The sequence below is a fragment of the Ranitomeya imitator genome, chromosome 1, assembly GCF_032444005.1.
Source record: "Ranitomeya imitator isolate aRanImi1 chromosome 1, aRanImi1.pri, whole genome shotgun sequence".
Lineage (NCBI taxonomy): Eukaryota > Metazoa > Chordata > Amphibia > Anura > Dendrobatidae > Ranitomeya > Ranitomeya imitator.
In genome coordinates this window covers 1,048,318,346-1,048,334,499 of record NC_091282.1, presented here as the reverse complement: position 1 = coordinate 1,048,334,499, position 16,154 = coordinate 1,048,318,346, and the positions used below count along the sequence as shown (strand labels likewise).

The 16,154-nt window shown below is 42.1% G+C and overlaps 1 protein-coding gene across 2 annotated transcripts in view; it reads right to left on the bottom strand.

Moving 5' to 3' along the window:
* Positions 1–16,154, bottom strand: part of LOC138656828 (uncharacterized) — a 249,998-nt gene that overhangs the window by 79,884 nt on the left and 153,960 nt on the right. For both annotated transcript variants that reach the window (XR_011316976.1, XM_069744102.1), the window contains exon 11: positions 904–962. Coding sequence is in view for 1 of the 2 variants with exons in the window: in XM_069744102.1 (XP_069600203.1) it covers positions 904–962 (59 nt within the window). In the remaining variant the exon portion in view is untranslated. The remainder of the gene's footprint in view (positions 1–903; positions 963–16,154) is intronic.

Genomic DNA, 16,154 nt, shown 5'->3' with positions numbered 1-16,154 from the left:
TTAGGTTAGCTAAAGACTGGCAGAGAAAATTGTACCTTCAGTGTTATAGAAGTTTGAGAGATGTGTACGTGAGGATTCCTTATTTTAGCGATATGCAGCTAATACTCTTTATCATACTTTTCCGTTTAAGTGTTGTACTCCTGAAGAAGTCTTCAAAAGACTTGGGTATAAGTTAACCAAACCAGTGTCTTCACCTTTCTTCTACATAGGTGCTGGCGAGTCGCTGCTACCTCAGCAGCAGTGACTCGCCGAGGCCTGCGCAGAAGAACAATGAAGACAACATCCATAGCAGAGCGGAAAAGATAAGTATAATCACAGGATTGCAAGGCACAGGAGCGGGATTCTGGCGCCACAACTGCACATCACGTGGCACTGTGACACGCATGGGAGAGGGGTGGTAAGCAAATTAACACTGGAGGCAGAATTTTAGTTCTTCCATGTACCACACACCCCAGAGCCTGGAAGAACGAATTAACATACAAAATTAAAAGTCTATTTCTCAGCAAAAAACAGCAGCTATGAGGCATACAGGTAGGGCTATTTTATCAATTCTATCAGCTGTATGCCCATAGTAATAGCTTAAAAGGGTCCCAGGGGGTGACAGATTCCACTTAAACTTCTAATTTTGCAACTCGATCCTCTGGGCAACATCATGTCTCACTGCAGAAATATGTATATGCATGCTCATTTACAGAAGCACACAGAGAACGCGAGTATGGACCTTCTGAATTTAAAGAAGCAAACAAACAAAAGGGATGCACATCATAAAAACAATCCACAATTCCATGGCTCACTAACTAAGCACCTCTCTGCAACTTGTAGAGATGCATCTACATTGTGCGAACAGATTAATTCAATCTAACGCCAATCATCCATACTAAGGAAAAAAAATCAACAACACACCTTATAAAACGAGGAAGGTTGCTCTCCTCTGGCACCTTGGACAGTGACAGCTTCAGCATCTGCAAAAAAAGTAAAAGGCTAAAAGTGAGCTGGATCAAAGTATACTTAGGTTTAGTTATTTAATTTACATGTCAAAAATTGTGTTACTCTGTTTTATCCCCTTATCTCCATCTTTACTGAAAAAGACAAATGTGGAAAGTTTCACACAACTGCAAAATTTTTCGCAAAGTTTTTTATTCATTAATTCCTTCTTAAGTCTGAAGAAAAATTACAAACAAACGAAAGTTTAATCAATCGAAAAAAGTTTTAAAAGCACTGAGATGATATTTTCAATATCAGCTAAAAAGAAATCCTCCAAACTGCCCACTATGGTTCCTTTCTCCAGAGCTTCCTAGCATTCATGTAAGCAACCATTTATGACAGCCTGCATTCCTTCCCTGCAATAGTCACAGGGCTGTCAAGGACAATTACAATTTGCAAATCAAAATTCATTATTAATGATGAGCAAATGTGCTCGAATAAGGTCTTGCTCGAGCATGCTCGGGTGTTATCCGAGTATCTTGTCTAAGAGCCACGAATCATGCAGCCGTGGCTTCATGTTAAATAAGCTCTGGAGGCAGAGCTATCTTGCAGGCAACATCCTTCCCATAGCCTGGAAGATGTCATTTACATCTAATATATAAAGCTGAATGTGTGTGTGTGTGTGTGTGTGTGTGTGTGTGTGTGTGTGTGTGTGTGTGTGTGTGTGTGTGTGTGTGTGTGTGTGTGTATGTATGTATGTCCGGGATTGGCATCTGCACCGTCGCAGCCACAGCCACAAAATTTTGCACAGTCACACATCTGGACCCCGAGAGCGTCATAGGCTACGTTGTGAGGCGAAATTTTAACCCCGCGCGTTCCAATTCACCAAACAATTTTTCCCCTATCTACATAATAGGGGAAAAAGTGAAAGGAAAAGTGTTGGAGGCGTCGCACCTACAGCCACAAAATTTTGCACAGTCACACGTCTGGACCCCGAGAGCGTCATAGACTATGTTGTGAGGTAAAATTTTAACCTCGCGCTTTCCAATTCACCAACAATTTTGCCCCTATCTACATAATGGGGAAAAGTGAAAGGAAAAGTGTTGGAGGCAAATTGACAGCTGCCAGATGTGAAGAAGGGGGACTTAAAGAATGAGAGCGATGGCGCCAAAGAGTATATACCGTACAGTTGCTAAGGTGGGCCCCCGACATGGGATACTCACCACACACGGGGATATGAACACACACACAAAATGCGCCACAAACTACCACGTGCTTGAACACATACAACCCTCAGCACACATTTCACCACACATACACCAACCTCGCCACATAAAAGTCAAAAACACAAAAGTCGCCGCTCAAAACTCGCCACGCGCAAAACTCGCCACATGCAAAAACTAGGCTCACGCAAAACTCGCCACAAGTGCAAAACTCACCTCATGGAAAACTCGCCACATGCAAAACTTGCACTCGCGGAAAAATTGCCACATGCACAAAAGTTGCAACACATGCAAAAGTTGCCTCATACAAAACTTGCAAATACTCAAAAGGCACCACACATAAAACTCGCCATGCGCTTAACTTGCTGCACACAACTTGCTACACTAACCTGTCACATGCAACTCGACACACAAAAAGTTGCTACACGCATGTTGCCACACAAAACTCATCTCACAAAAGTCGCTACATGCATGTCGCCACACGCAACTCAACACACACAACTTGACAAACGAAACTCGCCCTAAATCACACACAAGTCTGGTATTATCCTTCAAAAATAAAAATCTGATTAATAAGCAGACAAACTACAAGAGCAACAAATGTACCATATAGGAAATACGGCACCTGTCAGTCACATGACCTGTCTATTATGTGTATGTGTGAGCTAATATATACTGCCAGGGGGAAGGGCTTCCTGTTGCCTGGGGATTTATCAGGCTGCCAATTTAGTTTACAAATACTGAGGTAAAAAAACTGAGCAAATAACGTGTGAACGAGGTCTAATACAGGAGGAGATGACACACAGGTATATACTATATACAGGACAGATGACACACAGGTATATACTATATAGAGGAGGAGATGACATACAGGTACATACTATATACAGGAGGAGATGACATACAGGCATATACTATATACAGGAGGAGATGACACACAGGTATATACTATATACAGGAGCAGATGACCTACAGGTATATACTATATACAAGAGGAGATGACATACAGGTATATGCTATATATAGAAGATGACATACAGGGGAGATGACACACATGTATATACTATATACAGGAGCAGATGACCTACAGGTATATACTATATACAGGAGGAGATGACATACAGGTATATACTATATATAGGAGGAGATGACATACAGGTATATACTATATACAGGGGAGATGACACATAGCAGGTATATACTATATACAGGGGAGATGACATACAGGTATATACTATATACAGGGGAGATGACACACAGCAGGTATATACTATATACAGGGGAGATGACATACAGGTATATACTATATACAGGAGATGACATACAGGTGTATACTATATATAAGGGAGATGACAAACATGTATATACTGAGGTCAAAATGAGAGGTGTGAGGTGAAAATGAAAAGGTGTGAGTGCAAAATGAGAGGAGTGAGGGAAAATAGTGGAGTGATCTAACATATTAAACACCTTCTTCTCCACGGTATTCACGGTGGAAAATGAAATGCTAGGTGAAATCCCAAGAAACAATGAAAACCATATATTAAGGGTCACCAATCTAACCCAAGAAGAGGTGCGAAACCGGCTAAATAAGATTAAAATAGATAAATCTCCGGGTCCGGATGGCATACACCCACGAGTACTAAGAGAACTAAGTAATGTAATAGATAAACCATTATTTCTTATTTTTAGTGACTCTATAGCGACAGGGTCTGTTCCGCAGGACTGGCGCATAGCAAATGTGGTGCCAATATTCAAAAAGGGCTCTAAAAGTGACCCTGGAAATTATAGGCCAGTAAGTCTAACCTCTATTGTTGGTAAAATATTTGAAGGGTTTCTGAGGGATGTTATTCTGGATTATCTCAATGAGAATAACTGTTTAACTCCATATCAGCATGGGTTTATGAGAAATCGCTCCTGTCAAACCAATCTAATCAGTTTTTATGAAGAGGTAAGCTATAGGCTGGACCACGGTGAGTCATTGGACGTGGTATATCTCGATTTTTCCAAAGCGTTTGATACCGTGCCGCACAAGAGGTTGGTACACAAAATGAGAATGCTTGGTCTGGGGGAACATGTGTGTAAATGGGTTAGTAACTGGCTTAGTGATAGAAAGCAGAGGGTGGTTATAAATGGTATAGTCTCTAACTGGGTCGCTGTGACCAGTGGGGTACCGCAGGGGTCAGTATTGGGACCTGTTCTCTTCAACATATTCATTAATGATCTGGTAAAAGGTTTACACAGTAAAATATCGATATTTGCAGATGATACAAAACTATGTAAAGCAGTTAATACAAGAGAAGATAGTATTCTGCTACAGATGGATCTGGATAAGTTGGAAACTTGGGCTGAAAGGTGGCAGATGAGGTTTAACAATGATAAATGTAAGGTTATACACATGGGAAGAGGGAATCAATATCACCATTACACACTGAACGGGAAACCACTGGGTAAATCTGACAGGGAGAAGGACTTGGGGATCCTAGTTAATGATAAACTTACCTGGAGCAGCCAGTGCCAGGCAGCAGCTGCCAAGGCAAACAGGATCATGGGGTGCATTAAAAGAGGTCTGGATACACATGATGAGAGCATTATACTGCCTCTGTACAAATCCCTAGTTAGACCGCACATGGAGTACTGTGTCCAGTTTTGGGCACCGGTGCTCAGGAAGGATATAATGGAACTTGAGAGAGTACAAAGGAGGGCAACAAAATTAATAAAGGGGATGGGAGAACTACAATACCCAGATAGATTAGCGAAATTAGGATTATTTAGTCTAGAAAAAAGACGACTGAGGGGCGATCTAATAACCATGTATAAGTATATAAGGGGACAATACAAATATCTCGCTGAGGATCTGTTTATACCAAGGAAGGTGACGGGCACAAGGGGGCATTCTTTGCGTCTGGAGGAGAGAAGGTTTTTCCACCAACATAGAAGAGGATTCTTTACTGTTAGGGCAGTGAGAATCTGGAATTGCTTGCCTGAGGAGGTGGTGATGGCGAACTCAGTCGAGGGGTTCAAGAGAGGCCTGGATGTCTTCCTGGAGCAGAACAATATTGTATCATACAATTATTAGGTTCTGTAGAAGGACGTAGATCTGGGTATTTATTATGATGGAATATAGGCTGAACTGGATGGACAAATGTCTTTTTTCGGCCTTACTAACTATGTTACTATGTTACTATGTTACTATGATCGGAAAATGACAGATGTGAGGTCGAAATGACAAGTGTTAGGGGGGAATGAGAGGAGTGAGGGAGAAAATGAGAGATGTGAGGGAGAAAATGAGAGATGTAAGGGGGAAAATGAAAGATGTGATTGGGAAAATAAGAGGCGTGATGGGAAAATAAGAGAAGTGAGGTGCTATAACTAATCACAGATATTTACTATGCTCAGGCAACGCCGGGCTCTTCAGCTAGTAAATTAATAAAAGTTGATTTCTCAACAGCAAGGCATCTGATGTGAGACGCACAGGTAGGACTGTTTTCAGCAATCCATAACCTGTATGGCCATATTAATAGTTTAGATGGATGATGACAGATTCACTTTAATGACTGAACCGACTATACTACCAGACCTGGCATGCTGCAAAGAACAGCTATGTAGAGCCTTAGGGACTCCCACCAAGGAAACTGCATTTAAACACATAGGAAGAAAAGATGGCAGGTAATCAACCTTCAACAATTTAAAGATATTCCATCTTTCCTGGACCATTTCAAACTCCTTCAAGTGTCCCGATCACATTATCAGTCCTTGCATACCTTTAAGGGACTCTGTCACCTGAATTTGGCGGGACTGGTTTTGGGTTATATGGGCGGAGTTTTCGGGTGTTTGATTCACCCTTTCCTTACCAGCTGGCTGCATGCTGGCTGCAATATTGGATTGAAGTTCATTATCTGTCCTCTGTAGTACATGCCTGCACAAAGCAATCTTGCCTTGCACAGGCGTGTACTATGGAGGACAGAGAATGAACTTCAATCCAATATTGCAGCCAGCATGCAGCCAGCGGGTAAGGAAAGGGTGAATCAAACACCCGAAAACTCCGCCCATATGACCCAAAACCAGTCCCGCCAAATTCAGGTGACAGAGTCCCTTTAAACTCCTATACCTCCAGGAGAGCAATCAAAACAAATGCTAGTACATCAGTACTTAATGCCCACCATGTATAGGGATTCACTTTCTCTTGTAGGCATTAGGCCTTAGATCACAGTGCCAGAATGTGGTGCCAAGGGTCCATCAAAACTCCAGGACCCCACTTTTCAGCTAGATGCAAATGTGACATTATCCTCAATCACAAATTTCTATAAAAATGAACTTGGTATATTGATAAATGAACAAGATGCTGCCTTTGTCTGTACATATTTTGATTCAAGTACCGTATATAGTGCCCAGTACTGCTCATATAAAAGGGTGGTGGCCCACTCTTGCACAGTGGCCCACCGGAGGATTCTCCTGTGTGCCAGTCCAAAAGTGGGTAGCGTTCACACAGACAATGCAGCTTTGGTCCAAACACATGCAGATTTTAGTACTTTAGACAGATTGGACGGCACAAAAACAAAATCATAAACATATATCCCTAACCTTGTCTAAACGCTAACTAAAAACAAAATAGACCCTGGTTACTCATACATGGATGAGCTTTCCCCAGCTCGGTCACACCAAACAACAATTGTCCATAGCAACCAATGATACTTGTGGTTTTCTCGCACACGGTCTGTGCAGACTCTCCTCAGAGAGGTGGATTCTGGCCTCTCTTCAGCTCTTAGACACCAGTCTGGTGCCCACCATCTGTGCATTCACCAAGGAACACACTCGCTTCTGCTTCACCCAGCAGATGGAGAACACCTTCACTTCTGCTCCATCCAGTGGATGGACACTCCCTCAGGAGACTGCCACACAATGAATATACTTCCTGCCTCTTAGGGTACGGGCCCACGATCCGGAGTTGCTTTGGTTTGGACGCTGGGTATTTATGCAGCGTCAAACCCGAAGTAGCCAGACGTGGATGAGATTTCAATAAATCCTATATCCACTTTGCGTCCAGAGATACCTGCGGATCATCCACGGAGACTGATGTGTCTTCTCTGACCGCAGCATGTCAATTTCTCATGAGGAGACTCAAGTCTTTGAGAGAAAATACATCAATAGAATGTATTGGACGGTTCAGTGAACACATGCGGATCCACCTGCATTTAACAGAAGGCAGCGCATTGGACGCAGTGAACGTACAAAGAGCTGCTAGTTCCTGATCGTGAGCACCCGGCCTTAGGGAAACCATGCATGTGCTATTTCCAATAGGTGGCACTAGAGTTCTAGTCCTCTTCCTCTCGGAAGAGACAATTTGTGCTACTAATCAAACATTGCAGTGGTGGGATTTAACTCTGTGGTTCCCAGCTATGCTACGCATCTCAAACGAAGAGGCAGAACTCTCGCTTCAGGGATGGTTTTCCTTTAAGTAAATTTTTAATTATTGGCTATCGCACTGCTCTAGGGGTCTAAAGGTACCGTCACACATAGCGACGCTGCAGCGATACCGACAACGATCCGGATCGCTGCAGCGTCGCTGTTTGGTCGCTGGAGAGCTGTCACACAGACAGCTCTCCAGCGACCAACGATCCCGAGGTCCCCGGTAACCAGGGTAAACATCGGGTAACTAAGCGCAGGGCCGCGCTTAGTAACCCGATGTTTACCCTGGTTACCATCCTAAAAAGTAAAAAAACAAACGCTACATACTTACCTTCCGCTGTCTGTCCTCGGCGCTCTGCTTCTCTGGTCTGGCTGTGAGCGCCGGGCAGCCAGAAAGCAGAGCGGTGACGTCACCGCTCTGCTTTCCGGCTGACCGACGCTCACAGCCAGAGCAGGAGGAGAGCAGAGCACAGCGCTGGAGGACAGACAGCGGTAGGTAAGTATGTAGTGTTTGTTTTTTTACTTTTAGGATGGTAACCAGGGTAAACATCGGGTTACTAAGCGCGGCCCTGCGCTTAGTTACCCGATGTTTACCCTGGTTACCAGCAAAGACATCGCTGAATCGGTGTCACACACGCCGATTCAGCGATGTCTACGGGGAGTCCAGCGACGAAATAAAGTTCTGGACTTTCTTCCCCGACCAGCGATCTCCCAGCAGGGGCCTGATCGCTGCTGCCTGTCACACTGGACGATACCGCTAGCGAGGACGCTGCAACGTCACGGATCGCTAGCGATATCGTCTAGTGTGACAGTACCTTAACCCTAAGATTCTTGTATCCCAGACACACAAACTAATTACACAGCCACCCCCCTCCCCCTCTGCATTCCTCCTATTCAATTCCCTTTACATTGGTGGTATTCATAATAGGATTTTACTACTGAACAAGGTTTGACAAATCAAATGGTGGGCTCGGTAGGAAGGTTTGAATGTTTCGTCTTCCACATGAAATATAGCCATGCTTTACAGACTGGATAGGTTACTTTTTGTCTGGGGTACCCCAAATATATTTTTGCTATTTAGTTTTATGTATTCTAGCTGCCATATGTCCTGGCCTTTCCTTGTTCTCAATTTGCTCTTAAAAGACCATGCCTAAGCTCAGTTTGGCTCCTTCAATGACAATGGTCTGAAAAGTCCAATGAAAATCAAAAGAATTTCAGACGTGCCTTTTATTTTACAGTCTTGTGACATCTTGATCAGACCACACTCCTATTCTATGGGGATAACTGTATACTTATCATTTAGCGCACTCTTTACATAAAAGACCTTGAAATGTGTATAAGGTATATTTACATCTCATGGTACTGGAAAGAGATTCTAAAAACTTAAATGGAGTTTTCCAGTTTAAAAAAAAACACATGTCCTAAGGCGCAGATGTTCTAAAAAACAACGAAAAAAACATGGCTTTACTCACGTTGCCCTGGGTCCAGCGCTAAATCTCCCGCACTGTACCAGACGTCTGTTACTTTTTCAATCTTTTTATTGAACATTTTAAACATTTCTAAAAGGGGAAGGAGGGGAAGGAAAGGGTAAAAGGATAAAAGGGAAAAGAAGGGAACAAGAAGGACCTGCAAGTCCTTGTGAACAATCACAGTGTTGTATACATAAAAACATAACTTTATTAAGTTTGAGAGAACAATTCAATCCATCCGGACCATTTTCTAGAGTATTTTTCAAATTTATTATCAATCAGGGCCAATTTATGTTCATAAGAATTGTGAGTCAATAGCGCAGCAGCGAGTGAGCTCTGACTAAGCAGACGGGACGAGCCGCTTAGGACAGCAGATGTGACATCAGCACTGCAAACACCAGGAGCAGAAGCAGAGAATTCTCACTGCACCTACGAATAGTGGATAAAGCAGCTTGCTTTTAAAAAACAAACTGCTCCTAGAGATGAGGATTTTCTTTTCCTTGGGATCCCTCTATATATTCAACAGAAGGTCACACTTAGATAATCTCATGGCAGAAATCAAACTTGTAAGATTTGTTGGCCAACATTTGAGATCAGAAATCTTAATATCAGATACAAATTATGTAAGGGATACTGTGAATAAATCAATGTACTTGGCTGACGACTCCTTGAAGCCTTCTATCCTTACCTACCCACCACTCGTTAGTTAAACAGCTTGATGGCGTAGTCCTAGAATAAAATCCCATATTAAAGGGAATCTGTCAAGAGGAATAACAGTTATCCTGCAGATATGGGGTTAATTTGCAGTTTAACAGTGTTATTATGCTGCACATAGCTGAATGCAGCAGGGATAAAATGATCTTTATTCTCCCTGCAAGCATTTGGTATTCAGTCATGGGGTAGGGGCGGCGCTGGTTCAGTCACCGCTCTGAGTATACAGGGCGACAACTGTAACCATACCCCAGCCCTGAATGACAGCCAGCCGCAAAGTAACGCCAGTGTCAGGGGCGCAGCTACAGCGGCCGCTCTGTATACTCAGCACCATACCTGTCCCTATGACTGAATACCGAATGCTGGCAGGGAGAGTAAAGATCATTTTCTCTTTGCAGCATTCACCTGTGTGCAGGTGCCGGACAGCATCATAACAATAATAATAATCTTTATTTTTATATAGCGCTAACATATTCCGCAGCGCTTTACAGTTTGCACACATTATCATCGCTGTCCCCGATGGGGCTCACAATCTAAATTCCCTATCCTTGGAATGTAGGAGGAAACCGCAGTGCCGGAGGAAACCCACGCAAACACGGGGAGAACATACAAACTCCTTGCAGATGTTGTCCTTGGTGGGATTTGAACCCCGGAGCCCAGCGCTGCAAGGCTGAAGTGCTATCCCCTGAGCCACAGTGCTGCCCAGTTTAGCTGCAGATTAACCCCATATCTGCAGGTTATCAGTGTTATTCCTGGTGACAGGTACCCTTTAAATCAGTAAGGAATTTATTGTCTGCACCCCTCTACCCCTCTATGTACCTTTTACAACATTTCAACGCCTTGCTTCCCAATTGTGAAAAGTACTGCATAGGCAGATTAACTAACCTGCAATTTGATATTGCAGAGGCTCTGGTGCTAGTATGAACACTGAACCATCTTCAAACATCTGATCAGAGGAAGTTCTATCAGCTATATCAGACTGGATAACAGCTTACACTCTCCAACTAAATGCCCAACCAATGCTGCTTCAAACATTTTTGAAGGGTTTTTGAAATTTAATATATAAAGGTAAGCCACTTTTCTCTAATAGCCACTTTTTTATGAGAATAACTTGACCCCAACCTCTATTGTGCAGGCAAATACCTTGGAATTTAAGGACAACTGAAGAATTCGTAGCCGCTCTTAAAGTCCTAAAAGAAGGATCCCTTCGTCAAAGTGTTTTTTAAGGTTATTTAAAGAAATTATTTCATCGACCCTTTTATCCACTTTCAGGTTATTCTTGCCGACTTACATACATCAATCTCAAAAACAGATGTGTTTTGTGCTTGTAAGAGATGCCCAGTATTACGCCCTAAAGGAAAGTATTCAGACCCCTCTAAATTTTTCACTTTTTGTTTCATTGCAGCCATTTGGTAAATTCAAAAAAGTTCATTTTTTCACATGAATCAACACTCTGCACCCCATCTTGACTGAAAAAACAGAAATATTGTATTTTTTTTGCATATTTATTTAAAAAGAAAAACAAATATCACATGATCATAAGTATTCAGACCTTTTGCTCCGACACTCATATTTAAGTCACATATTGTCCATTTCCTTGTGATCCTCCTTGAGATGGTTCTACTCCTTCACCGGAGTCCAGCTGTGTTTAATTAAACTGATAGGACTTGATTTGGAAAGGCAAACACCTGTCTATATAAGACCTCACAGCTCACAGTGCATGTCAGAACAAATGAGAATCATGAGGTCAAAGGAACTGGTGCAAAGACCTCAGAGACAGAATTGTGGCAAGGCACAGATCTGGCTAAGGTTACAAAAGAATTTCTGCACTACTCAAGATTCCTAAGAGCACAGTGGTCTCAATCATTAAATGGAAGAAGTTTGGGACCACCAGAAGTCTTCTTAGACCTGGCTGTCCAGCCAAACTGGGCAATTGTGGGAAAAGAGCCTTGGTGAGAGAGGTAAAGACGAACCCCAAGATCACTGTGGCTGAGCTCCAGAGATGCAGTAGGGAGATGGGAGAAAGTTCCACAAAGTCAACTATCACTGCACAAGGGGGCATTCTTTGCGTCTGGAGGAGAGACGGTTTTTCCACCAACATAGAAGAGGATTCTTTACTGTTAGGGCAGTGAGAATCTGGAATTGCTTGCCTGAGGAGGTGGTGATGGCGAACTCAGTCGAGGGGTTCAAGAGAGGCCTGGATGTCTTCCTGGAGCAGAACAATATTGTATCATACAATTATTAGGTTCTGTAGAAGGACGTAGATCTGGGGATTTATTATGATGGAATATAGGCTGAACTGGATGGACAAATGTCTTTTTTCGGCCTTACTAACTATGTTACTATGTTATGTTACTGCAGCCCTCCACCAGTCGGGCCTTCTGAAATTGAATGCATCAGATGTTCACCATCACAAGCTGGAAACTACCTGACACTAGCTCTTGACTGGTTCCCTACCAGATTTTCAAAGTACTCTAAAATGCTACAGCCTATGAGAGTAAAACATACAAGGCTGTAATCACACACCCAGTATCTGGTTCATGCGGTCTGTGCTTCAGGAAGCATGAATCTGATGACAAGTATAACAAGCTGACAAGTTTTGGAGGGAGTACTTAAGGTGATTTTAGAAGTTACCGGAGTGGCAGCTCCCAAAAAGCCTAAAGCCACTATTATTTATGCTCCCTATGTCGGGTCCTGAAAAAAAAAAAAAAAATGCTCGAGACAATTACTCCAAGCTGCTAAAATGATTATTCCATGTCACTGGAAATCATCAGTTGCCCCATCTCTGGAAGAGTGGATCTCAGAAATTGCCATGACCCACGTTCAAGAAGAAAGGAATAAAGTCGCGAAGAAATGGTTCCATTGGGACACCTCTCTTTATAGGTCCATCCATGGGTTATTCTCCTCTAATTTTAATCCACATGCGGCATGCTCTTTAGCGTCCACTGTCAGAAGTTAGATCCTCTACATGATCCCTTCTAGACTTACCCTTCCCTTGTCCATGTCTGCTCTCTGTCGTTTAATTTGAGTTAATTTTTTTTGCATTTTGTTGGATTCATATAATGTTAATTATATTGCTATTGCATGTTACATTTCTCTGGTTTATTAAAAAAATAAAATCTGGTATATTAGGATTTGAACTGTGGATATTCCCTACAGAGTTTCATCTGTGCACCAATTTCAACATTGAAAGCTATTAATTTTTTTAATTGTACATGGCTATTGGTATTCACTAAACTTCTATTGAACCACAAAGTTAAAAAAAAAATAGTTATGCCAGGTACAGTTAGGGCCAGAAATATTTGGACAGTGACACAATTTTCGCGAGTTGGGCTCTGCATGCCACCACATTGGATTTGAAATGAAACCTCTACAACAGAATTCAAGTGCAGATTGTAACGTTTAATTTGAAGGGTTGAACAAAAATATCTGATAGAAAATGTAGGAATTGTACACATTTCTTTACAAACACTCCACATTTTAGGAGGTCAAAAGTAATTGGACAAATAAACATAACCCAAACAAAATATTTTTATTTTCAATATTTTGTTGCAAATCCTTTGGAGGCAATCACTGCCTTAAGTCTGGAACCCATGGACATCACCAAACGCTGGGTTTCCTCCTTCTTAATGCTTTGCCAGGCCTTTACAGCCGCAGCCTTCAGGTCTTGCTTGTTTGTGGGTCTTTCCGTCTTAAGTCTGGATTTGAGCAAGTGAAATGCATGCTCAATTGGGTTTAGATCTGGAGATTGACTTGGCCATTGCAGAATGTTCCACTTTTTGGCACTCATGAACTCCTGGGTAGCTTTGGCTGTATGCTTGGGGTCATTGTCCATCTGTACTATGAAGCGCCGTCCAATCAACTTTGCAGCATTTGGCTGAATCTGGACTGAAAGTATATCCCGGTACACTTCAGAATTCATCCGGCTACTCTTGTCTGCTCTTATGTCATCAATAAACACAAGTGACCCAGTGCCATTGAAAGCCATGCATGCCCATGCCATCACGTTGCCTCCACCATGTTTTACAGAGGATGTGGTGTGCCTTGGATCATGTGCCGTTCCCTTTCTTCTCCAAACTTTTTTCTTCCCATCATTCTGGTACAGGTTGATCTTTGTCTCATCTGTCCATAGAATACTTTTCCAGAACTGAGCTGGCTTCTTGAGGTGTTTTTCTGCAAATTTAACTCTGGCCTGTCTATTTTTGGTATTGATGAATGGTTTGCATCTAGATGTGAACCCTTTGTATTTACTGTCATGGAGTCTTCTCTTTACTGTTGACTTAGAGACAGATACACCTACTTCACTGAGAGTGTTCTGGACTTCAGTTGATGTTGTGAACGGGTTCTTCTTCACCAAATTAAGTATGCGGCGATCATCCACCACTGTTGTCATCCGTGGACGCCCAGGCCTTTTTGAGTTCCCAAGCTCACCAGTCAATTCCTTTTTTCTCAGAATGTACCCAACTGTTGATTTTGCAACTCCAAGCATGTCTGCTATCTCTCTGATGGATTTTTTTCTTTTTTTTCAGCCTCAGGATGTTCTGCTTCACCTCAATTGAGAGTTCCTTTGACCGCATGTTGTCTGCTCACAGCAACAGCTTCCAAATGTAAAACCACACACCTGGAATCCACCCCTGACCTTTTAACTACTTCATTGATTACAGGTTAACGAGGGAGACGCCTTTAGAGTTAATTGCAGCCCTTAGAGTCCATTGTCCAATTACTTTTGGTCCCTTGAAAAAGAGGACGCTATGCATTACAGAGCTATGATTCCTAAACCCTTTCTCCGATTTGGATGTGGAAACTATCATATTGCAGCTGGGAGTGTGCACTTTCAGCACATATTATATATATAATTGTATTTCTGAACATGTTTTTGTAAACAGCTAAAATAACAAAACTTGTGTCACTGTCCAAATATTTCTGGCCCTAACTGTATGTAGAAAGTTAGCACATTCGGTCACATACATATAGGAACTTGAAAGATACCCTAAGGGCATGGTTCACCTGGCATCTAAAATGGCAAAAAAGGGAAAATGTGGATTATAAATCTGATAGTTGTCAGGGATGTGTTCTGTTCATCGTAAACTGTTTAATTCAGGCAGTTGTCTTGTACTTCTGGCATGGACGGTACAAAGCACAGAAGACAGAGCATCAGAAGGAAACAATTACCTGCACGCAATAACCTGGGTGCATTTGATGCATAGTTGCAGAACTCTGTCTCCCTTCCTATATGGAACTTAGTGCTGTAGAGCAGAAGATTTCATCTTTGGTGGAAATTTAGGATAAATAAAACAGATGACAAATATTGCCTGAAAAGTTCAATTTCAGTTCATACAGTATCCAGAAGAAGAATGTACAGTACAGATAACTTCAATTAACAAAAATAATGAACGGCAAATAAATAGACATTACTTCCAATCTGCTTCTGCTGTACGTGTCAAAGCACTGGAGTCTGAAATATGTCAGTGATCTAAGTTTTCACCATCCGCTCAAGAGAACTTTTAAAAAGTTCACAGGAAAGTTCACTTAAAGTTCAGCCATGTTATATTAAGTTTTTGTCAAGGTAAAAGTTCATGGAGAGGTTAAAATCCATTTCTGCACATCAACACTGAAAAAATGTTTGTGGCTATTTGTCAATAGAATATATACATCATTAGGCAAACATTTACATTCCCAATGCACAGCTTATCAGTTTTTACACAATGCTACATAAATCACTACATGCTTACTTTCCGAAGTGCACAATTATTAACTACGGTAAATGTGATTTTCTCATACATAACTAAAAAGTGTCAAACTATTACATTGACTATAAGAGATCACTGGAGGTCATCTGTAGGCTATTGTATTCACATTAGCCTGTGTTCCACCCTCAGATCAGAAAAACCCAAAAAAGCCAACTGGCCATAACAACTTATTTTTGTTTAAACAGACATGGATAGACCACAACATAGTTCTGTGATTGGAGAAGAGAAGCATCATCTCATTGTTATTCACTAAAATTATGCGTACATTTACGCTACATGAAACACCACTCATAAGAGTATAAAATGTAAAAAATATTTTTATTAAGGATTAAATATAAAAAAGACATGAACCAGAGAGTTAAGGTACCGTCACACTGAGCAACTTTTGAACGATAACGATAGCGATCCGTGACGTTGCAGCGTCCTAGATAGCGATCTCGTTGTGTTTGACAGGCAGCAGCGATCTGGATCCTGCTGTGACATCGCTGGTCGGAGCAGAAAGGCCAGAACTTTATTTTGTCATCAGGTCACCCGCTGTCATCTCTGGATCGGCGTGTGTGACGCCGATCCAGCGATGAGTCCCCGGGTAACCAGGGTAAACATTGGGTTACTAAGCGCAGGGCCGCGCTTAGTAACCCGATGTTTACCCTGGTTACCATTGTAAAAGTAAA